Genomic DNA, 23,801 nt, shown 5'->3' on the forward strand with positions numbered 1-23,801 from the left:
TTTTTCCCTTGTAGTTGCAAGAACGGGTGCCAGCTCACAGCTGCATGATTTTTCTGCTTGTTACTGAAGTGTTTTAAACAAGTTTATTTTAATTCTGAGCAATTTGATAAAAGTCACTTTTGCAACAAAGCTGTAAACTAGAATCTCTTAGGGGAAAATAAGAGATATTTGATCATTAGAACCTTGAAGCAAATAACAAATGGCATGGATTGGTGCTTCATAATTCAGGCATCAAAGAACAAGCATGGTCTGATGGATGCTGCACTGGGCTCAAACTCAGATTTGTAATCTCTCCTGGCTCTGTCACTGAACTTCTGTGTAACCTTGAGTAAGTCACGTCACACTTATGCATCTGTTTCCTCTCCCAATTTTGTGTCTTTTGTCTGTTTGGAGTGAAAGTTCTTCTCTTCCATTGTCATGCTGAGCTTAGGAAATGAAACCTTGACTTTGGATTGGACCTCTCTATTTTGCTGTAATACAAACAATAATGACAAAAATGTTCAGACAATGGAACACCATTTAGAAAAAGATAAATTTTGGCAAACTTCTGTTAGGAAAGAAAAGTTAATATCAACTAGTTATTCGCCCCACACTTTTTCCCGCATTTGATCAAAATCATTTTCAGATATCCAAGAACACCCTGTTTAAGTAAAAACTACTCTTTTTATTCAAAAAGTTTTTATCTCTGAAGAACCAATGTAATTTCATTCATTTGTGTGTGGCATCGCTGCTTGGTATAATTGAAAGGATTATATCTGGGAGTGTTGGCATTAGCGAAATATCAGGCAGGAGGAGTAAGTTGCAAGGTAAAGAGAGCTTCCCTTTATGCACATCTCTAGGTAATCATTAGCAGTAATAGGACAGTGGTTTGAAGTCAGATCAGTTTTAAGAACAAAGACTTTTAATGTTTATTTCAAAAGGGTTGGACATGTTTAAGAATAGATTTAGACCCAACTTTACTTTCCTCTCTTTGTACAAATAAGACCTATTGCCTGAACATGACCTTTTAAATAAAGCTCAAGCAAAATAGTAAAGTGTATTTCACTTATCCATATACCAGATAAATGCAAATTTATGTAACAGATAAGTCTTAACTACATAACATAATGCCAGCCCCAATGTTATGCTTATTGCTTCCATTACTGTATAGCAATTATTGTTTGCCTGCCAAATGCATAAACTGTTTAAGTGAATAGCTCTGAAACTGTTAGGAGCTTGGAAGCAGAGAAGAGCTAATTGGTGTCAGGGCTGCAAGTATTATAGTCTTGACAACTTTGCATATTTAATTAGGATTGATTATATTACGGTGAGATAAATGTGTAGCCTTTTTCAGTCCTGAGGCTGTGCACCTAAATAGGGTATGATCTAGGAACATGGCTTTAGCTTGTTAAATGGATCCTTGTTTTTGTAAACAAAATAGGGATAAATTAATATATTATACTAGCCTCACCTGAATGCTGGTTAGATGGAAAATCAGAGCCTTCCTAAATCTGCTTGTTCTTTTTTTTAAACCTGGGTTCTATTCCAGTACAGGAGCCAATGGTAGATTTACCACTATATCTAGAAGCTGGGTTCAGCCCTGAGAGTATGAGGCAAAGGAATGGGGACTTGAGTGAGTTTAAATTGGCAGCCTCAGTGCTCTTTGAAGATCTGCTTTTAACACAAGTATTTTTTTTTAAATGTTGATTATTTGGGGCATAATCCTGAACGTTTTTAAATCAGTGGCAAAGCTTGCTTCTGCTTTCATGGTATAGACTAGGACCTTTCATGTGGCACTGATCAGTGGAAAAATATTTCAATGTTTTCTATTTTTCCCCCCTGACACAAAACACCACTGCAGAAATATTTCAAAACTTTCCAAAGGGTTGCTGCTGTGGGAAGCACAGTACAAGTGGTGCTTTGTTTTATAGGACTATCCAAACCTGTGGCAAAACTCATGCTTTTTTTCCCCCTGAACAGGTGCCATGAACATTTTGACATTTGCAGAGCAGATGGGATGTCATTTCCATATTGCATCTAATGGACAGAGCTTTAACGTAGCACTCTCCATGCATCCTACTCCGGAAACTGTGGGCAACGGAATCTTGGATTGCTTCTTTTTACATCAGTACTGGTTTTAACTTGCTTGCTGCTGGATCAGAAGCCAGACCAATGGCTTGTTAAGTGGCTTGTGCAACCTGTATGAATTTGTAATGCAAAAACATAATGTGCCACTTTAATAATTTTTTGGACTGCTTAGCCACCTGTCTTCCATGCATTCTTTTATGCATTCATGCTTGTTTATACATGTGCATACACATACATATTCACACAGGACTGACTACGTAACTGCATCACCGTGTGCGTATAAGCATACATACATAAATGAATGTATGAAATATTGTGTAAGCATATCTAAGATTTTCCAAGCAATTTGTGGGACTCAATTTTGAGGTTCCCAGCTTGAGGTGTCTTCTTGAGATTTGATTTTCACACCCACTCAGCAAAGACCCCAGAGGTTATTTGTTACCTGGCAATCAGTTTTGCAAACCTGCAGTCACTTGCAGAAGCTTTTCTGTTCATTTACTGTGAGATATTTCAAACATTTGCTGCGAAGATGGACATACAAGTCATATAACTAATTAAACAATAAATAAATATGCATATTTGTGTATTTTAGGTGAAAGACAAGGGAAAATTTGCTTTCAGGAGTTTCAACATGCTAGTGTACTCAAATCCAGGATGAGGGTTGAGTAATCCAAGATGAGGATTTTAATACAAGGACATGGGGAGGGGGAGTTGGTGGTCGCTGTGGCTCCAGCTCTGACTCCAGCCCCAACCTGGGTTTGGAGGTGCCGTTGCTGCTCTCCTGTCCCTGCCCCACCCATGCCCCTGCCTGCCATAGCTCCAACTCTACAGCTAGGACCAGAGCTGCTGCCACCACAACAGCCCCTGTGTGGCTGGGCTGGGGCCAGGTCCAAAGTGACCATATACTCTATGTGCCAGGCTAGAACGGGGCTAGTGCTGGAGCTGACAGTGGAGAGGATAGAATCAGCCGTTGGCATGGGGGTAAGTGGGGGGGAGTGCAGGAAACACAGGGTGTACAGACATGAGAGGGCAGGAGGGAGGGGGGCACATGCCAGGGGAGGCAGATGCCAGGACAGAGAGGGCACTGGGGTGGGGCAAACAATGGATAAGGCAGGTGGCAGGCCACTTAACTCCCCTTCCTGCCCCCTACCTCTGCTTGTCTTGTCTGCAACCTTGGGGTGGAGACATGAATTAAAGACAACCCTCCAATAATTAGATTCTATACATGGAAAATTTTAGCAAATATATAATTATTTCATGTATAGGATCTAATTATTGGGAGATCATCTTAAAGTCATCTTGGTTTAAAGTAAATGCAGTACATTAGTCTCTTGTAAATTTCTTTTAATGGCTATCTCTTCCTATTCACATTCTAGTTGGGATGATTTTGAACAAGAAAACCATATAATGTGCTTCTGTCATTTAAATCATACCAAGTCCATGTTTTCCCATTGGCTTTTATGAGTGTCCCATACCATGATTTTGTTTTTTTCTGAGGAGGATCTATCAAGCAAAAGAGGGTTGAGATTCCCCTAAGCAAGCATTTCCTACACTTCAGTTGGGGCAAATTTGAGCTTACAAACCTTTGTCCCTGAGCAGCTGTAGTTTCTAAGATCCTCCCCTTATACAGCATGTTGAGTATGAGATTCTTGGCTTCCTTATGCAGCAGGCTGTCCCTCTGGCAACTGTCATCTACAATCATATCAATTACATCCTACCACACTCGCACAAACATGTTGTACAAATACCCTCAATACAAAATCCAGACCAGATGGTGGCAAACTCTGCCTTATATTGCCAAGTTCCTATCGAAATAACAGTACTATATCAGCTGTACAGTCTCAAGCATTTATCATTTTCTCAGTGGGCTCAGAGTCATCATGCATTTAAGCTCATTTTGTGGTTCTGTCCTTTTATCTATTGGCCCTGATTCTTTAAAGACTTGCATTTAACTTTATGCAAAGTGAATAGTCCAGTCCCACTAACATCTATGAGCATGCTACTTATTTGAGTAACTGCACATAAGGGTTAGAGACAGAAGTTACACATAAACCAGTTAAGTGTTCAGAAACTGGTTTAAACCAGTAACCAAAAATAAGTTCAGTAAACATAAGCCAGTTTCAAAATGGCTGAAACTGATTTGAGGTAAACCTGGTTGAATGTAGTATCAGACTTAAGTGATTGAGGCCAAACTGGTTTATGGAACTTGTATCCCAGACCCCTTCCTGGTTCAAGTTAAACCAATGTCCCCCGGCATCCCAGCATGCTCTCAGGGCTGGGCCAGGCTGTGTTCTTTGCTCCAGTGTCCTGGAGCAGGGACAGGCAGGAGTGGGGCCTGGCCAGACACTGGCCCTGGAAGGCAGCAGGGAAGAAGTTTATTCCTCCCCTCAACCTCCCCTGTCCCACCAGCATGGACCTGTCAGGCATTTCTCCACTGGCTGCTTCAGCAATGGGGGGTGTGGCCAAGCCTGATAGTAGCCTGGAGTGAACTGGCCAGGGAGGAGGTTTAATTCCCCTCTCCCTGTCTCATTGGCACAGACCTGAGCTGTAGTGGCAGGGCCAGGGGTGCAGCCAAACTCTGGCTGGCGAGGCACCCTGAGGCAGAGCAGGCAGCAAGGGGGGTTATTCCCCCTTCTGGCCCCAGGGGACCACAGCAGGGTCTGCCAGCCCTGACCACCACTGCTGATCACTCCCTGTGCAGGGTGAATGGTACGATAAGCCCCCTCCCTGCCCCCTCCACCAGACACTGGAGGGAGGGGGGAATAACCCCCCCCACCCCCTCTGACTCATGAGCCATAATGTACAACATCTAGCTGTGCCCCCACCCCCACCACTGACGCAGCAATGGGGGAGCGCCTGGTAGACCCTGGCTTGGGTCCATGCCAGTGGGACAAGGAGGGGGGAATTAAACCCTCTCCCTGGCCTGTTCACTCCAGGATACTGCCCAGGCCTGGCCATGCTCCCTAGCACAGCTTCCCTGCAGTCAAAGGCATGCTCTAGCTCCCCCCCACTTCTGGCCTGAGTGACTGCAGGCATGTGCCTGTATTTCCAGAGCTAACAGTGAATGTCTATTCACTTGCATGTTGGTTCAATCTAGGCAGGTTAGACTAACCTGCAAAGATTGAATTAATTTAGGTACTGGCTTTTTGCATGTCTGTCCCTAGCCAAGGGGTTTATAGTCTGGTCCTAAGAAATTAGAAGAATGGAAAGATAAAAATCATATTCAGGTTCTGTTTGTTTTAACTTTTTTTTATGCATCCACACAAAATTTAGCTCTAGTTCTTAAAATAAGTTTCCATTATAGCCCAGGACAGTTTTATGTGAAAATAATTGATAGTAAAATAATTTGCAGACAAAACCTTAAAACACATTGACCTTGTTGTTATCAAGGCACTGAATGTAGTGGGAAGAATTGTTGATTAAGTCTTGACATCCTTGATTGCATTCCCTTCCAGTTGCTGGCAAACATGAGCAATAGCTGGGCAAGTCTAGGCAATGAAAGCATCAGCCTAACTCACTTTTGATATATTGAAAGCTGTTTTGAGCAACTCCCCAAGGAAGTAGTAAATTTAGTTTCCTGGCAGAAGAGGTCTGTGTCTTTAAGTAAAACATTATCTGGCAGGTGTTTAGGAGTAAAAAAACACTGCAAAATTAGAAGGATGCTTTCTAGAAGGATGGTAGGGAGTTCTCTGTTTGAGATAACTAAATGAAGGCTTCACCTGGTTTGTAGGTACACGTGACATATACAAATAGCTCACAATACATACTTTATCTCTGTGAGGTTTGGCTTGCTCTTTCACATGATTTAAAGCTCATGAGTAATGCAGGTCATCTAAATGAGAACCAAGAAAATATTTACCTCTTACCACACCCTCATGTGTTCTTTGCACATGAACAGGGTCTATTTTAGCTCCTTAAATACAAGAGTTTTTTCCTACTTGTTGCTGGGGGTGACAAACAGTGAAATGTGATTCTAGGTGTGGCTCACATCATGATTTGAACCAAGTCATTGGTTTCTGTCTTCATATCCTTTACTGTAAAGACAAGTTAGTTCACCTATGCACACATTGAGGTGAGGGACAAGCTGTGAAACCACTAAAAGAGACCTAACATCATTTTTGCACATATACTATTGTCCTGCTCATCTCAAAGCTCTGAGTTACCCTCTTGACCGATCCTAAACCACTGTACTTTTCTCTGGGCCTTCATACTTGTAGATGATCACTACATCCTTCTCAGACCCCTTATTTCCCATTCAGTCAAGCTATACTTACAGAACTTATTTCCTGTAATTTATCCTCAGAAGTCGCATCTCCCTGCTTAAGTCAGAAGGAATCTGTGACTAAGCTGAGAGCATTTGTAGTAATAACCTTTAAAAATTACAATAACTAATTACTTTTGAATAAGCATATGATTGCGGCAGAATGCACACACAACTGTGCCGAAACATATATGGCCATCATCAAACTCAATTGCCTGATTACAACAGTCTTTGCAAATGAGATATCATTTTTCTCAGGGACAGAGAGAGAGGAGTATATAACACCTAACACGTAAGCAAAAGGACTGTCTTGTAAAACTTAAGAAAATTGAGCTTAGCATATCTAGCTAGCTCACTGCCCCCCAAGGGCTATAACATCCTTGATGCAGTTGAATGGGTTGTGCAGAGTAAATTCTTCCAGTTACATCACCAAGATCACAATAATCCTTTTGTTAGCAAACTTTCCAAAATATTAATTGAGAGAATAGCTTGGAGACACATTCTGAGTGATGCTCCTGCCTGTCTTCACTTGTCTCTCTTGTGCTCACTCGCTCTCAGGTTTTATCTTTTTATTAAATTTTGAAAGGGGATTGGCTGGTGCTCAGACCCTACAGTTTATGATAGAAAGCTTCTCGTCATTTTAATTACTCTTTGAGAGGCACCTGTACTTTCCAGCTGAATTGCCCTAACTGGAAGCAGCTGCTCTTCTAAATTACATTCTCCACTTTTCTTCCTCAAATATGTTACAAAAATACGTGTCTAGGGCAATCGTATGAGATTTATGCTTAAAAAGTGCACTGTTTGCCAGTGTTTCAAGTGTATGTTAAAAAAACATTGGTTGGTTACTCCTGGTGCTACCATGTGAAACTTTAAATAGAGATAAGCATCTGGTAATCCATTGACTAGATATGGTGTGTATGTTTAAAAAATAACCCTTCCCCCAAAACCTCTTTACATACTGGGCCTGCTTCTCCACTAGTTTGCCTTGTGTTGTCAATGAATGTAAAATGGGGTTTAAAATATTACTGCAGTGTAAGTAGAGAATTCTGATTTGGCAGAACTTTCCACCATCTTTTACAAAATGGGTACGGACAACTATATAGGAGGCAAGGCACTGTATAAAACATAACTTCTGCCTTCATTGCTCTAAAAACAAACTTGAAAATCTGACCTGAGAGCAGAAAACAACTTGGAAAGTTGAAGGAAAAGATCTGTTATTCTAATACTCTCACTATGGTTTAATCAGTTTAAATTTGTGGTTCCTTTTTTTTTTTTTTTCTTTGATTTCATAGATTTCATAGAGATTAGGGCTGGAAGGAACCTCGGAAGATCATCAAGTCCAGCCCCCCGCCTGAAGGCAGAAAGTCAGCTGGGGTCATAGGATCCCAGCAAGATAAGCATCCAATTTTTTCTTCAAAGTGTTAAGTATGTGCTTGACCCACCTCAGATGGCAGGCTATTCCAGACCTTGGGGGCTCGGACAGTAATGAAATTCTTCCTTATCACAGAATCATAGAAGTTGGGTCGGAAGGGACCTTGTAGATCTTCAAGTCTGACCCCCTGCCTGGGCAGGAGAAAAACTGGGCTCAAATGACTCCAGCCAGGTAGGCATCAAGCCTCTTCTTAAAGACCCCCAGGGTAGGAGCCAGCATCACTTCCCTTGGAAGTTGGTTCCAGATCCTAGCCACCCTAACTGTGAAGTAGTTCTTGTGGATGTCTAATCTAAACCTACTCTCCAACAACTTGTGGCCGTTATTCCTTGTTATGCCAGGGGGAGCTAGGGGAAACAAGGTCTCTCCCAACCCCTTCTGGTCCCCCCTACTGAGTTTATAGTTGGTCACCAGGTCCCCCCTCAGCCTTCTCTTGTGAAGGCTGAATAGGTTCAGGTCCCGCAGTCAGTCTCTCATTGTAGGGTCTGCCCTGTTGTCCCCGGATCATGCAGGTGGTCCTCCTCTGGACCCTCTCAATGTTGTCCGCATCCCTCCTGAAGTGGGGCGCACAGAACTGGACACAGTACTCCAGCTGTGGCCTGACCAGTGTTGCATAGAGAGGGAGGATCACCTCCTTGGCTCTACTTGAGCTGAATCTGTGGATGCACGACAAGGTCCAGTTAGCCCTGCCAACCGTGACCTTGCATTGTCGGCCCATGTTCATCTTGGAGTCAATAATGACTCCAAGATCCCTTTCTATCTTTGTGGTCTCAAGAAGGGAGTTTCCCATCTTATAGGTGTGCTGCTGGCTACTACTGCCCAAGTGCAGCACCCGGCACTTGTCAGTATTGAAACGCATCCTGTTTTTGTTAGTCCGCCCCTGTAACCTATTCAGGTCTTGCTGCAGTCTTTCCTTCCCTACTAGTGTGCTCACCTCACCCCAGATTTTGGTATCATCAGCAAATTTAAACAGGTTGCTTTTTGCCTTGTCGTCCAAATCACTGGTAAAGAAATTGAACAGCGCAGGCCCAAGGACCAAGCCCTGGGGGTTCTGCTACCCACTTCCCCCCAGGTCGTATATGACCTGTCCACCACCACCCTCTGAGTACAACCCTTGAGCCAATCTGCAATCCATCTGACTGTGTAGGCATCAATGCCACAGTCACCTAGTTTTTTTTAATGAGGATGGGGTGGGAGACGGTGTCAAAGGCCTTGCTGAAGTCCAGAAAGACTACGTCCACGGTGACACCTGCATCCAATGCTTTTGTGACCTGATCATAAAAGGCAATCAGGTTGGTTTGACATGATCTGCCCCTAATGAAACCATGCTGGTTGACCTTGAGCATCATCTCTGAAGCCAGCCCATCACAGATGTGCTCCATGATGATCTTCTCAAAGAGTTTCCCTAGAACTGAGGTAAGACTGATGGGCCTATAGTTGCCTGAGTCCTCCCTTTTTTAAAGCTGAGGACCACGTTGGCTATCTTCCAATCATCTGGCACCTTTCCCGAGCGCCATAAGTGCTCATAAAACCATGCCAAGGGCGCTGCAATAACCCTGCTAGCTCCCTCAACATCCTGGGGTGAAGAGCATCTGGACCTGCTGATTTGAACACAGCCAGCCCCTCCAGAAGCTCTCAAACCTGGTCCTCCCAAGCCTGAGGTCTGGAGGCGTTTCCCTTGAGTCCATCTTGCATCACAGTGGGGAAGTCCCGGTCCCTGCACAAGAAAATGGAGGTGAAGAATTGGTTAAAGGGTTCCGCTTTCTCCTCTGGCGCAACCACCAGATTGCCCAGCATACTTTGCAAGGGCCCCACATTACCCGGTGCCTCCTTCATCCTCCCTATATATTTGAAAAAGGACTTTTCATTATCTTTGATCTTGGACCCTAGTCCTAGCTCTATGTCTGCCTTAGCTTTCCTGACAGCCCCCCTACAGGCCCGAGCAGAGGAGGTATACTCCTCTTTGGAGATAGCACTCCCCTTCCACCGGGTGTACACCGCCTTTTTGGCAATCAGATGCCCTTGGTGAGCCGGGGGGGGGGGGCTTTTGGGCACTCTTTTCCCCCTTGCTTCTTGTTGGGATGGTCACCCCTTGGGCCCTGAGTATCGTCTCCTTAAGGCACGACCACTTATCTTGGGCACTGAGTTTCCCTGCCCTCAAGCACTCCAGCACTTCTCTCACTAATCTCAACTCATTGAAATTGGCCCTCTTGAAGTCTAGGGCTACCACCTTGCTGCAGGCCCTTGACACCCTGTGCTGGATGGTGAATTCCAGCAAGCGATGATTGCTGTCACCCAGGTGGTCAAGAACCTGGAGGCCCCTTACCAGTTTGTTGCCTGTGGCCAGATTTTCTCTGGTGGGACTGTGCACCTCCTGAATTAAGTAGAGGTTCTGTGTCTCAACCAGGAACCTCCTGGAATGGTCCAACCTGGCTGACTGTTCCTCCCAGCAGATGTCCGGGTAATTTAAATCACCCATGACAACTACATCCCTTGCCTTAAGGGTCTCTGCAAGCTGGCCCGAAAATTCCTGGTTGGGGGGTCTGTAGTAGACCCCCACCGTTAGATCCCTCTCCCCACGGCCCCCTTGTATCTTGACCCAGAGCACTTCAGCTTACCCTTGCTCTGAGCCCATTCTGTTGGCAGAGGATGTGTAGTGCTCCTTGACATAAAGCACCACACCCCAACCTTTCCTTCCTTCTCTATCCCACCTGTAAAGCCAATAGACCCTAATGCTAACTGCCCAGTCGTGGGACGAATCCCACCATGTTTTTGTAAGCCCTATTATGTCTGGGTTTGAATGAGGGCGAGTTCCTCCTGTTTGTTCCCCATACTACGAGCATTGGTATGTAGGCATTGAAGGCCTTGCTTACCTGCATGTGCCACCCCCCGATTTGGAAGACTGTCTGGACCCTTTTTACCTGGGCACTCTTTGAATTTGTCACCAGTCTTGCTCGGGTGGTGTCTCCACATCTTCCTGTGGCCCCCTCTCCTGGCAAATCTAGTTTAAAGCTCGCCGTACGAGATCAGCCTGATGTCCAGCCTGAAATGGTCTTGCAGTAGTTTATAACCATTCAACCTCCTAATCCCTTGGGGTGCTCTGGTGAACAAACGTTCCCCCAGATACTGGGGGTCACCCCGATAAACTTATAGGTGACCATCAGATCACCCCTGAGCCTGCGCTCTTCCAGGCTAAAGAGCCCCATAGCTCTCAGCCTGCTGTCGTAAGGTCTGTTTTTCTGACCTCTGATAATGCGCGTGGCTCTTCTATGGACTCTCTCAAGCTTCTCCACATCCTTTTTGAATTGTGGGGCCCAAAATTGGACACAATACTCCAGCTGCGGCCTCACCAAGACTGAGTACAAGGGGAGAATGACATCCCAGGATTTCTTGAGAAGCATCTATAGATGCAAGCCAGCATTTTGGTTGCTTTACTAGCCGCAGCATCACACTGAAGGCTTATGTTCATCTTCTGGTCAATGATGACCCCCAAGTCTCTTTCTTCCATAGTGCTAGCCAGTGTAGCACTGCCGAGCCTATAAGGATACTGCAGGTTTTTCCTCCCAAGGTGGAGAACCTTGCATTTTTTGGTGTTAAACACCATCAGGTTCTTGTCCATCCAGCCTGTCCAGGTCAGCCTGGATCACCCTCCTGTCTTCATGTGTGGATGCTTTCCCCCAAAGTTTGGTGTCATCGGTGAACTTGGCCAGTCCGCTTCTGACTCCAATGTCCACATCATTAATGAAGATGTTGAACAATATGGGTCCAAGGACAGAGCCCTGGGGACCCCACTGGTGACAGGGCACCATGATGATTGACTTCTGTCAATTACCACCCTCTGGGTCCTACCACAGAGCCGATTTCCCAGTCACCGGATCGTGATGAACCCAAGGCCACAACCGGCCAGTTTGGCCAAGAGGTGATCATGGGATACCAGATCAAAGGGTTTTTTTGAAGTCAAGATATATGACATCAATCTCTTCTCCCTCGTCCAGGTGATAGGTCACCTGGTCATAGAAGGAAATGAGATGGGTCAGGCAAGACCTACCCGCAACAAACCTGTGCTAGCTATCCCTTAGGATGTTGGCATCAGCTAGTCCATTTAGGATGGCCTCTTTAATAAACTTTTCTAAGACCTTCCCTTGCCGGATCCACTTTCCTCCATTTGTTGAAGGTAGGCACCACATTGGCCTCCTTCCAGTCTTTGGGCCCTTCACCAGAGCACCAGGAATCCTCAAAGATCTGTGCCAGAGGCTGGGCTATGATGCTCGCCAGCTCCTTGAGTACCCTGGGGTATAGATTGTCAGGGCCGTCTGACTTGAAGGTATTCAGCCTCTCAAGCTGTTCCTTCATGAGGTCAGCACTGATGAAGGGCAGGGGATCTCCCTCACCCAGACCTCCCTGTCCCGTAGTGGGCATGGGTGTCCCATGGAACTGATAAAAGACCGACACAAAGTACCTATGTAATAGGTTGCATTTTTCCTGGGCGTCAGTTGTCCCATCTGGTTTAGCAGGGGTCCAGTGTTGCCGTTGCTTTTCCTCTGACTCCCCACATATCTGAAAAAGGATTTTTTATTGTCCTTAATACTTGAAGCTAGTTGGAGTTGAGTTGCAGACTTGGCTTTCCTGGTTTGCTCCCTGCAGGACCGGATCAGTGCAGAATATTCCTTCTTGGAGGTGAATCCCATCCTCCATTCTTTGTAGGCCTTTCTTTTTAGCCTCAGGAAGTCTATTAGATCCCTGGAGAGCCAGGGGGACTGCTGTGCCCTCTTGCTGCCTTTCCTCTGAGATGGAATAGACTTAGCTTGTGCATTGCTCCCTTGAGGAGCAACCACTCTTCCTGGACTCCCCTCCCCCTGGGGTCGTGGTCCCTTAGGGACTCACTGACAAGCCTCCTGAACTTGTCAAAGTTGGCTTTCCTGAAGTCAAGGACTTCAGTGTTGCTGACTGACTTGCCAGCCTTACGGTGGATGGTGAAGGTTATCAGCTTGTGGTGGCTCTCACCCAGCTTCCCATCGATCACTAGGTCACCACTTAGGTCATCCCCAGTAGCCAGTACCAGGTCAAGCAGCGCTTTACCTGTCGTTGGCCCATAGACTTCTTGTGTCAGGTAGAGGTCATCCATGCACGAGAGGAAGCTTTGTGACCACTCGGATTTTGCTGAGTGATCCTTCCACGAGATGTCTGGGTAGTTGAAGTCACCCATGACAACCATGGTCCTGGAGCATGTGGCCTCAGCCAGTTCCCAGGCGAACTCCTGGCTTTGGGTAGGAGGTCTGTAGTAGACTCCCACTGTTATGTCCCCTGTGCCATGTTCCCCACGGATTTTAACCCAGAGGGTCTCTAGTCGTTCACCCCGGTCACTAACATCAGCTTGCAGGGACGCGTATCTTTCCTTGACATAGAGAGCTACACCCCTGCCCCTTTTGTCCACTCGATACCTCCTGTACAGGGTATAGTCATCTATATCCATGGTCCAGTCATGGGTGGAGTCCCACCAGGTCTCTGTTATCCCTGTGATGTTGTAATAATTTGTGTTAAGCAAAAGGAAGAGTTCCTCCTGCTTATTCCCCAAACTCCTGGCATTTGTGTACAGGCAGGCAAGCGTCCCCTTGGGGGCTCTTGCCTTGCCCACAGATTGTACCAGGGCTGGGATCCCTTAAGTGCCTTGGCCTGCTGGCTTTGCAAGGGTCGCTCAGCAGGCCAGCAGTGATGGTAGTCCCCCTATCCCCCAGCGGGCTTAGTTTAAAGCCCAGTGGAGTCTGGCTGAGAAGAGCCTCCTCCCCAGCGGAGAGAAGTATAGGCCATCTCTTCCCAGCAGCTCGCTGCCTCTCTCACCAAAGAGCGGGCTGTGGTCATGGACGCCAAAGCCTTCCCAATGACACCAGCACCACAGTCTTTGGTTTAATACCTGGATCCTCCTCTCCCTCCTCAGCCCATACCCTGAGACTGGGAGGATTGACGAGAACACCACCTGTGCCCCCAGACCCTTTAGCCCCACTCCCAAATCCCTGTAGCGCCTCATGACCCAGCTGGGAGAGCTCCAAGCCATGTCATTGGTGCCTACATGAATAAGGAGCATGGGATAGTGGTCTGTGAGCTGGAGGATCTTAGGGATCTTCTCCACGATATCTCAGATGCGGGCCCCCAGGAAGCAGCAGGCTTCCCAGGCTAAGGGGTTGGGTGGCAGGTTACCCCCTCAGGATGGAGTCTCCCACAACAAACAGTTTACATTTTGTCTTGGTGGCAGTAGCTGCAGTTGAGCCTGTGTTGCCTGCAGGAGCTGGCAACTCAGCAGGCTCTGCTGGGGCTGCAAGAGGTTCATACCTGTTGCTAAGCTCCGGCGGGGCAGGGGCCTTGGTGCGGTGGGCCTTAGGGCCCTTGACCACCTTGGTCCATGCTCCTGACTGGACAGAGTGGGAGGTCCCAGAGTCCTCCCTTGTCCTGGAGGGAGACCATGGTCTACCCTCCGGCTCCTGGGGAAGAAGGGCCTGGCAGTAGGAGTCAATCTCTTGCTTGCTGTCCCTGATGGCACGCAGTCTCTGGACTGTGCCCTGGAGCTCCTGCAGCTGGCACACCAGAGACCCCAAGAGGGAGCAGACCCCACAAGGGGAGGTAGCCATGCTCCTGTGCCCCAGAGCCTGAAAAAGGGACAGGCAGCCACTGCAGCCGAGAGCCAGGGGCTCCGCCTGGGTGGTCATCGCTGAGGTGCCGGGGGGGGGGGCGCAGACCCCGAGGGGACCCTTGGGGTGTGGTGAGTGCCCATTCATGGCATGTGGCTGGTAGGTGGGCTGGGCCTGAGTCTGTCTACCCTAGGGGGCTTGCAGGCAGGGCCTTGGGCCCTCCCGCGCACCCTCCTGTGTGGGGCCAAATTCTGTTCCACCTATTAGGCACCTATTTTTGTCACACCGCATCATCTGACCCTTGTGACTGAGTCACAAAAAACCAGTAAGGTAGATGAGGGTCCACCCACCTTTTCAGAGACTTCAGAGGTTGGAGCAGAATTGTACTTGGGTAACTATGTCAATTCATGCACCTGATGGGTAGAATAGAATCTGTCCCTTCAATCCGCAGATGTTAGTATAATAATATACCATACTCTCCTGGAAAGCTGTTGCTATCTACTGTTTTTCCATAAATTCTCACTTGACTTACTAGTCTGAGCTTGCTGAGTTAAGGATCCACTGACCTCTGAAACAAACCTGTCATCTGTTCTGGCCTGACAGCCAGAGGGATAGGAAGGAAGCTATTTAAAAGTGGGCCAGGCATGTAGCCTTGTTTAAAGGGAAGGGGGCAGTGGGGTGGGCTCCTTGCTTGATAATTTGTATGTCTGGACTTATTTCCTGGATTTGTGGAACGAGGGGGGAGCCAGGGTGATTAACAAAGAATTGCGCTGGTGGGAAATGACCCTGATGGGAGGATGGGACTTTAGGTTTGTTTGGGTTTTTTTATTTCCCATTGTGGCAAGTGGGAGAAACTGGCTAGGGGCAGACATGTGGTCTGCAGTCAGCCATCAAGCCCTCAGTTTGTTTGAGACTGGGACATTCACTGGTTTGTGGATGTAGAATTTGGTCCCCTCCCCCATGTATGTGCTTAGTTAAATGGATCAAGTACCTGCTTTTACCATATAGTGACATATAAATTTGTGTTCTGTGGTTAATCTCAACCTTTGAGTACTACAGCCACGGTACTCTGCAGTATCCTCTCTCCTGTTGGAGAAGAGTCTTGTAGGAGCACAGTTTACAGGCTTCCCTCAAATCCATTCTTAATTAGAAGTCAGGTCCTCTGCACACTGCTTGGTCAGAGTAACTGCATTTGTTTTAGGTGAACAGTTTGAATGCAGTTCACTGCATTTTATTTTCCAGGGTTTCAGCTGTGTTGAATTGCTTTGGACAGCGTTTAGGGGAGATGTGAACCTTTATTAACAGGTAACAGAGGTAGGGGGAGAGGTTTTTTGAGGGGAGATCATTTCTTCTGTCCCATTTAAAATAAACATATTTTCTAACAAGTGTCCCCATGAAAAAAGAGTGAGTTGTCATTTTGACCAGTCATATTTTGCCACAGGTAGCTCAGTAATTTTTGTCTCCTAATGGGTGTCAATTATGGACCTGTGATGGAATAAACTGGTTGGTTGACTTTCAAAGAAGTGACTTATGAGATGTATTTAACACAAGTTTTAATGTGGAGTGAAATCTGCATCTTGGAAAGGATCTTTTTGTCTGGCTGGGGTTTGATTTTGTGTTTTTTGGGAAGGGCTTTAGAGGAAATTCAATAAATATCTGACGGGAGCACTGAAGTCCAAAAATCTGTGGGCTGGTAGTGGAAGAGAATAAACCTGGAGGCTAAAATTTGGTTTTGTCGTCACTTATCACTATGCAAATTTGCCTCAAACATCTCCCCAAAAGCTTCTTATCTGCCAGCTTTCTTACTATTGCAGCCTTGCTCCTGTGCTGGACTTCTCTAAAGTCTAGGGAAAGCTGATTGTGCCAAATTATGCCAAGTTGTATAGCAGTTTATGACACCAGAATAAGATTACCAAAATTCCTTTTCACTAGTGAAGAGAAGAATTACAATAAGAAAGGTTATTGGGGATACCCAGGCCACCACTAAGCAACCAGAATAAGAGCCAGGGGGACTGTAGCCTGGTACTTGGAGGCCAGGATTGGAAAAGGAGCTGCTGGGGCTCTGTTCTAAGGTTTGCTACCCACATGTTGAGTGACTGTAGGCAGTTCACTCTTGCCCCTCTCTTCTCTGTAAAATCAGTTGGGGTGGTTTACTGATCCACACAAAGCAGGAACAAGGAGCTCTGAGGGTTAATTCCTGTTCCCAAAATGTTTGAAAAAGGTGCTGCAGAAAAGTAAAATAATGTTTGTTGTTTACCAAGTTGAATTACTGCAGTGCTGTGTAACAAAAATCTAGACAAACCCATAATCAGTGTGACAAAGCTAATTATTCTTTGGGACTGGAAAGGTGTGATCATGAATTTGGGTGGAAAGGGCAGAAGTTAATGCTATGGAGAGACCAAAGGGTGAGCATCAGATCATCTTGTATCTCTCTAGTAAAGTATATGGAGATTTCTGAGTCACTACGGCATTTGGAGACACCCTACCGTAGAACTAAAATGGTGAAGTGTAATTTCTTACCCTAATGGGGGAGGGAGGAAGCATGGACAGGATACAAAAGACTACTGCTGAGCTCATCTACGTACAGGGACAGAGGATATGATCCTTTCCTTTCAACTATGGCTCAGCAAGCATCCTTCCAGAAGGGTAGTAATATTTACTGTGTGCTGTGGTTAGATTTCTTTTCCTTCTGTGATGAATCATACTAAGTGACAGTCACCATATTTTGTCTCTCCCAATTGAGGTCTACCCAGCCTTGGCAGTATTACAAATCTGTAGGTGTATTGTACTAATACAAACTGTTAAGGTTTATGGAGCAATTTTCAGGGGCAGGCTTCTTTCTCTCCTTTTTATTTTTTAATGTAGCAAGATTCAGATAAGTGAGAGAGTGATGGCTCTGGTTTCACATGGAGCTTTCAGATTTTTTTATCAGAGGAAAACAATTAATTTTCCATAACTGCTTTTCACTGATAGAATTATACATTCCTAACTCAATTTGATTTGTATTACAAGTTATTGCTTTAGTTATTATATGAAACACTGTTTTCATGAGGCTAGCAATAATACTGAGGTCTGACAGCTAAACCTCTAAAATAATTAGTGATTTCTGATCTCTACAGCAGTGCAAGTGTTTATGTGGTCTAGGTTTAGTACACTAGGTCAGTATTGTTGAATGGTCCAGTTTATAAAATGGGTAAGATTTGTTGTAACGCTCCAAATGCTGGCAGTACTTAGAGCCCTGTATGTTTTAATATGTTGTTTTGTGATGTGGGAATGTATTAGTATGGTGGTTCTTGCATCTGTGTAAATCTGCAGCAAATAGTTTTAAAATCATTGTAAAAAGAGAAGAATGAGTCCCAATGTACTGCCTTGTATTGCTATGATATGATGTGATATCCAGTCCATTTGGCTATGACTCACTCAGTCCTGCCCTCAGATGCAGAATGTACTTTGTACAAGAGATTAGTATCATCAAGCCCATTGACAGAAGCAGTTGATACAGAGAAAGTGCTAAAGGATCCTAAAGCCAGAATTACAATCTCACATTTTGTGAATAACATTTAAGATGAATAATTAAAAATAAGTTATTTATTTTTTAGAGGATTTGTATGTGGTGAAGCTAAGAGTGTTTAATTGTACTTCTCGTCATGCTAAATGAGGATGTGTGGCCATGGACAGATTACAGACCCTCTCTTGAAGCTGAAAGGATTTTGACCCTTCTGCCTCATGACTCAAGGCTCTGTGCATATGGTGTTTGTGAGCACCAAGGGGTGTGTGTGTGTTTATGACCGTACATCCCGTCACATGAGCTGTTCCTTACAATAAAGTACTATATAAATAGCAAATCTCCAGCCCGAGTTACAGTCAGGCCTGAATTGGAAGAGTAATTCTTTTTTTTGATTGGATCATGAACAGTCAGTGCTTCTGAAGTTGGACAAGCCTGTCTGGCTAGTCTGAGTATGAGGGACAACTCCCATTGAAATTAGTTGGCGTTGCATATGCACACACTCAAACACATAGATCGGGAGTTTTCAATCTTTTTTGACCATTGTACCCCCAGGCAACCATATGCAGAGCAGTGTACCCCCAGATACAGAGCTGGGGGGGTGTGGCATGCGGCTGGACATAGAGCAGCTGCAGCACAAGGTGGTAGGAAGTGGCAGCTGCTGCCGCGTGCAAGCTTTCCCCCTCTGCCACATCTGACCACCTGGGCAGCACCTGCGCAGCCTGCAGAGGGGTACCACTGCCCTCACTCTCCCCCTCCCATCCCCACCTGCCCATGCATACTTCCTAAGATCCTCCAAAGTACCCCTGGGGGTAGACACACCCCTGGTTGACAACCCCTGACATAGATAATAACATGACTGAATCTTGGGGTTTTGCAGCCATTGGTTAATTGTGCATGAGGCAGATGGATTGTGTAGATTACAGGCTTTGGTTGTGTTCTATTTCTGGTTAATTAACACAACTCTGCAAGTCAAATTAGTTACAAATTCACCAAAAACTGTGGCTTAGGATGAGCCATGCTTTAAGCAGCTAGGCTTCATCACTGCAGCAGAACTAGGTTTCAGTTGCCCTAGAATATCTATACTCTTGATGGAAAAGGTCTCTGTTACCCCTTGAAAATTTCCACTGGGTCTTCCACTGAAGGATAATTGGGAGAGAGTTCTGTGTAAGAAGGGGGAATGACAATATATCATTTTTATTATGGCATCTCTTGAAAAGTGCCTACTTCAGGTAAGGACATCATGAGATTAAATATGCGTACCATAATTTAAAGAAGAATCTAGCAGGCCTGTGTTGAGTCGGTTGTTACTAACCTTTAACTTTTTATCATGAACCACATCATATTTGGGGTGTTAAAACCCTTAGTCTTGGAGTCAAATGAGTACATAATATGAACTTTTCTTGTGTCTCTTTTTTTCCTTTTAATTAAGATTTTAGCACCCATGACTGAGAATATGACTTGAGTGCATCCTTGATCAGAAGACAAATGCAGAAAATCCCAAATGTATTTAAATCCTGAGACTGAAGTGTGGGTGCTTGAATCATGATTTTTCAAACTTTGGGGCCTGAGGTCCCTTCCAACACTAATTTTGTATGAATCAGCATTTTGATTGCATAGGACTGACATGATGCTACTATGAAGGTTTTTCCTACTTGGATTTTGGTTGGGCATGCTGTATGACCTCTGACTAATGAAATCCAGTTATGCAAGGCATCTCAAGGGAGTGTCAATGTAACCTTTCTATGCTCTATAGACCTACTTTATGTATCCCATACTCGACAGCGTTGCATAAAAGTTAAAATACCAAATAATATTTTAACTCCATGTATTTGGGGCTTGAATGGGACAAGTCATGACTGAATTATGAGGACTGCACGCAAAAGTGCCAGTACAAATTTTACATTTCATCACATCATCAATGTTTTCTCTTTCCTCCCTCTCTTTTTTTTACTTATCCTATAAATGTTGCCCTTCTGTTATGTCTGTCTTGCTCATCCCACATGTACTCATTCATCTCCTTTGCTCCCGCAAGATTTTTAGACACTTAACAGCAAAGATCAACTAAGTACTGATATTATCCAGAGGTGGTGCCCAGAAAAGCCAGCTTCTTTATGTCTCACAAATGTGTTGTTGAAGGACTTCTGAGGTTTCAGCCAGGATTCTTTCCCTGATCTCAGCCTCTGCTTAGCTGTTTTGAAGTCTCTGCTACATGATTTTGTAAAAGACCCCTAGCTTTATGGAAATATGAAAGTCCATACTCTGTTATTGGGCAAGGGCCTGTTTTTGCTGCTTTATCTATCCCCTGCCATATCTATTTTTGAGTCCTGCTCTCCAGCAAACTATTTGTGTCAGCCTGCTTCTAAATGCCCCCCCTACACAGGAGCATGAAATTGACCTAATTCTTGTCAGTTTCATAGCTGCCCACAGGGTTCCAAAAAGCCACAGTGAAAACAGACAATAGGGGTAAATTTTTATGACAGTAGCTTCAGAAAAGCATAAGCAGCAGCTTAGGTCTGTAGTGACAACATTCGGCTTGGGTGCAAGGCGAAGTGACACAGCATGGAAGATTTGTACCTCAAAAGCTGGTTGTAATGTTACAGCTGCACATCTCCTAAATACATTATCATTCTTCCCCATGTGGACAGGTGCTTCAGATTAAATGATAGGTTACAGCAGTAGCTTTTGACAAGGTGCTTATTATTTTTAAAGCCTAATCATCTACTGCAGAAATTTAAATTTGAACTGTTTCATTGCTGATCATTTTAGTAGAAATAGCCAGCTGGTATAAGCTTGTTAGTGGGGTCTGAGATTGGTAGGCCTAGAAAAAGTCCCCCATTCCCTCCCCCTCATTCACTTTGATCCCAGTGGAGCCCTCCAGCACATGGGCAGTGTTTTGTTAGATGTACCCTTGAAATCTGATTAATTTATCCTGATCTTGTTACTGAATAAACTCACACAATCAGACATTACCCACAAAAAGGAATGTTCATTGTGCTGGATGTAACTGGTGCTTACAGCAACTCATCACAATGTGTGTGGGGGAGAGAGGAATAAATTAAAAAAGAAACAAAATATTTCTAGATTCCTGCTCTGAGGGAGCTGGTTTTACAAAAACTAATCAGGGACAGATTTGCCTTTTTGCAAAAGAAAAGATGCGCCTCAAACAGCAAATGAAAAATCTTAATGGAGGAAATATTTTGCCCTGCTGCAGAAACACCCCCTGCCTTGTAGTGTCAGCTTAGTGGGGTATTAAAAAAAAAAAAGTTTTACACTTGAAAATAAAAGTCAATATTCCCCATAGCTTTCCTAGTCAGATGCTGATTGCTTCCCAAACCGTGTGAAAAAAATCATTAGCACCAAGGAAAGAAAGAAATCATCAGTGCCACACAAATTAAACAAAGTTCCCAGCACTTTTTTGTTTTTTGCAAACTTCTTTCCTAGCAGAGGCGGGGCTAGGTAGGCTGGCTTCCCTGGAAAAGATGGGGAACTGTGCCACACTGGATCCCTTGGGAGGCTGCAGGCTGCGTTAAAGATTAACTTCTTTAAGGTCCTGTGACCGAGGCTGCTTTGAGTGAATAGCTTTCGCGACTGGAAACTTGTGCATGCCAACGTCTTCGGCGAGGCTGCTCTTTCAACAGGCGATTTGTTCTCCTGCCTGTGGCTCATTTCCATGCAAAGAGCCTGACATCAGAGTACCTTTTGTTGCTAAAAGCTTTCTTTAGCTGAGCGAGAGAGACACAGTGAGCAGTCATGTGAATCTGGGAGAGCTCATTTGGAAGAAAGGGGTACCAGTGAGTTACCTAAAAGTTGAAAAGAAAGCGTAGGCACCTCTTTTGCTAGTGGTGCCCTTACAAGCTGCCTCTCTAAGGGACTGGCTTTTCAGGCGATGCTTTTTTCTTTGTTAGAATAAATGATATGACAGTGAATCCTTTGCTGCTAGGCTTACAAGAGCCCCCACGGTGAAACTGTGGCTCCAGCTTGCCTTCTGCTACCCTGTTGTTGCAGCTCTACCAGAAAAGTTTCTGAAGGAATGTCAGCTCTGCAGCTCCTGGATCCATCAAAAGGCAAGAAAGGAGAGACCCGAGGGGGAAGCTGCATTTGACTGAGCAGGGTCTGGCATCTGACCTGGAGAAAAGTTGTGTTTTGTTTCCATTCCCCCTTGAAGCATTCTGTGGGTGTCCTCTGGAGAAGCTGGGGTTTGACTGATAGCAGTGATCAGAAGAGAAAGGCATGGTGAAGCGGTTCAGAAGGACTGGGGAAGTGTTTCTTGTTGGTGAGCTGTGTGTTATTGAGGAGGGATCACCCCTTGACAGAAGGTTGTTGTTTTGGGGAGCCAGTATTAAGTTCTGCTGAGGCAGGGAATCCAGACATGGAGGAGGAACAAGCAGCCTGCCCAGAACCCCAGGAGGACAGCATCATGTCTGAGGCTTTCTCCAAACTCTGGACGGATGTAATGGGTATACTGGTGAGTTGCTGGGGCCTGCTGGGAGAAGGGTTGCAGAGGAGATGATGAGACTCTGGGTCCTTTTGTACCCTACCCAGTTGTTTGACTGTGTACTCAAAGGAGTTGTTTCGTTGATTGAAAACAAAACCAAACCACTCTGCAAGTTAAGCATAATTTGTGTGGGGCTTCTAGAAAGGTAGGGGGTTTGGGGTCAAATATATTTTTTTAAAGGAATAACCATTTTTTTGCTGCTGGAAGGAAGTCAGTCAGGATTTTCAGGACCATGTGTGCAGCTATTAAACCCTTATGGCTCCACTTCATTTTTGTAACACCTGCTATGAAGTTTAGCCGGTCAAGTTAAACTATGCAATCATCACTGATTTCTAGGTCTTCGTTGAGGTTTGCTTTAAGAACCTTTGTGGGTGGGATTTTGGTTTGGTTTTTTTTCTGTGCCTGAAACATTTTCATGTTGAGAGAAACATATTATGTGGATGCCCCTTCCCTTCGCAATTCAGCAGCATGGCTCACTCTGATATAGCTCTCTGAGCTTTTATCAGTTGGCATTTGGGACAGATATTAAGTTCAAGAACATGGGTTGCTTTGGCTGACAGTTTGTTTAGATTGCCCATAAGGCATTTTAAAAGTGTGTACATCTAAAAATAATGCTTTATCAGGCTGATTGACGAATGATTTACTTTGCTCACAAACATGTTTGGAGCTGAAATGACTCTAAGCTTTGTTAAGACGAGTGAAGTTTTTAAATTAGCTGTAAGAAATGCAGATCTCCCTGTGATCAACTTGGTTTAGCTGTGTGTGCATTTGAAAGTTGCAGTGTGGAATTTGGCGTATGAATTTTGGATTTGACTTTGGCATAGTTGGGGAGTGTGTGTTGTTAGTGTGGTTTGTGGTGTGTGTGTGGGAGCGAGGGAGCAGGAGCTCCAGTGAATAAGTAACACATCAAGCACGCTACTGCAAAAACTTGAGACAAAGTTGCGCTTTCTCAGATTGCACCCATCCTTGATGCTTACTTGAAACATCATTTCTTGATGAATTATTAAAATAAGACGTTCAGCTACAAGTATGCAGCAAGTAAAACATTTCTTTCTACCTTGGTGATCCTATCCACCCTCCCTCCCCCAGGTTCTTAATAATTCAACATCTACAGAAGATCAAAAACCCACGGATAAGCTGTACTTGCTTTATATTTAATTATTTTGATGACTGTTACTGTATCAGTTGTAGGGCAAGGAGGGCTTTAACTTTTCTGTAACTTTTTTCAATATTCTTAGCTGTGTTATCAGAATAATATTTGTATGAGATGCCAGGTAATAATTACCATAGACAACAACTGTTACACAGGAAACATCAAGCAGTAATATTATCTGCATCCTCTATCCTATAGATTTCTATTGATAGAGGAACCACGTGAATTACACCCTGTGCTGCAGTTTGCTACCAAAAAAAAATAT

The 23,801-nt window shown here is 44.9% G+C and overlaps 1 protein-coding gene across 6 annotated transcripts in view; it reads left to right on the forward strand.

The window, feature by feature from the left end:
* The window catches only part of SASH1 (SAM and SH3 domain containing 1), an 840,287-nt gene that overhangs the window by 630,921 nt on the left and 185,565 nt on the right, over positions 1-23,801 (forward strand). For 2 of the 6 annotated variants that reach the window (XM_090041080.1, XM_090041093.1), the window contains exon 1: positions 21,379-22,353. The exons of the other annotated variants lie outside the window; for them this stretch is intronic. In XM_090041080.1, coding sequence (XP_089897206.1) covers positions 22,258-22,353 — 96 coding nt within the window. In that variant the 5' untranslated portion in view covers positions 21,379-22,257. Of the gene's footprint in view, positions 1-21,378; positions 22,354-23,801 lie in introns of those variants that run through there. 6 annotated transcript variants of the gene reach the window in all.

Source organism: Crocodylus siamensis, chromosome 1, assembly GCF_052110815.1.
Source record: "Crocodylus siamensis isolate JL-2025a chromosome 1, ASM5211081v1, whole genome shotgun sequence".
Taxonomy (NCBI): domain Eukaryota; kingdom Metazoa; phylum Chordata; order Crocodylia; family Crocodylidae; genus Crocodylus; species Crocodylus siamensis.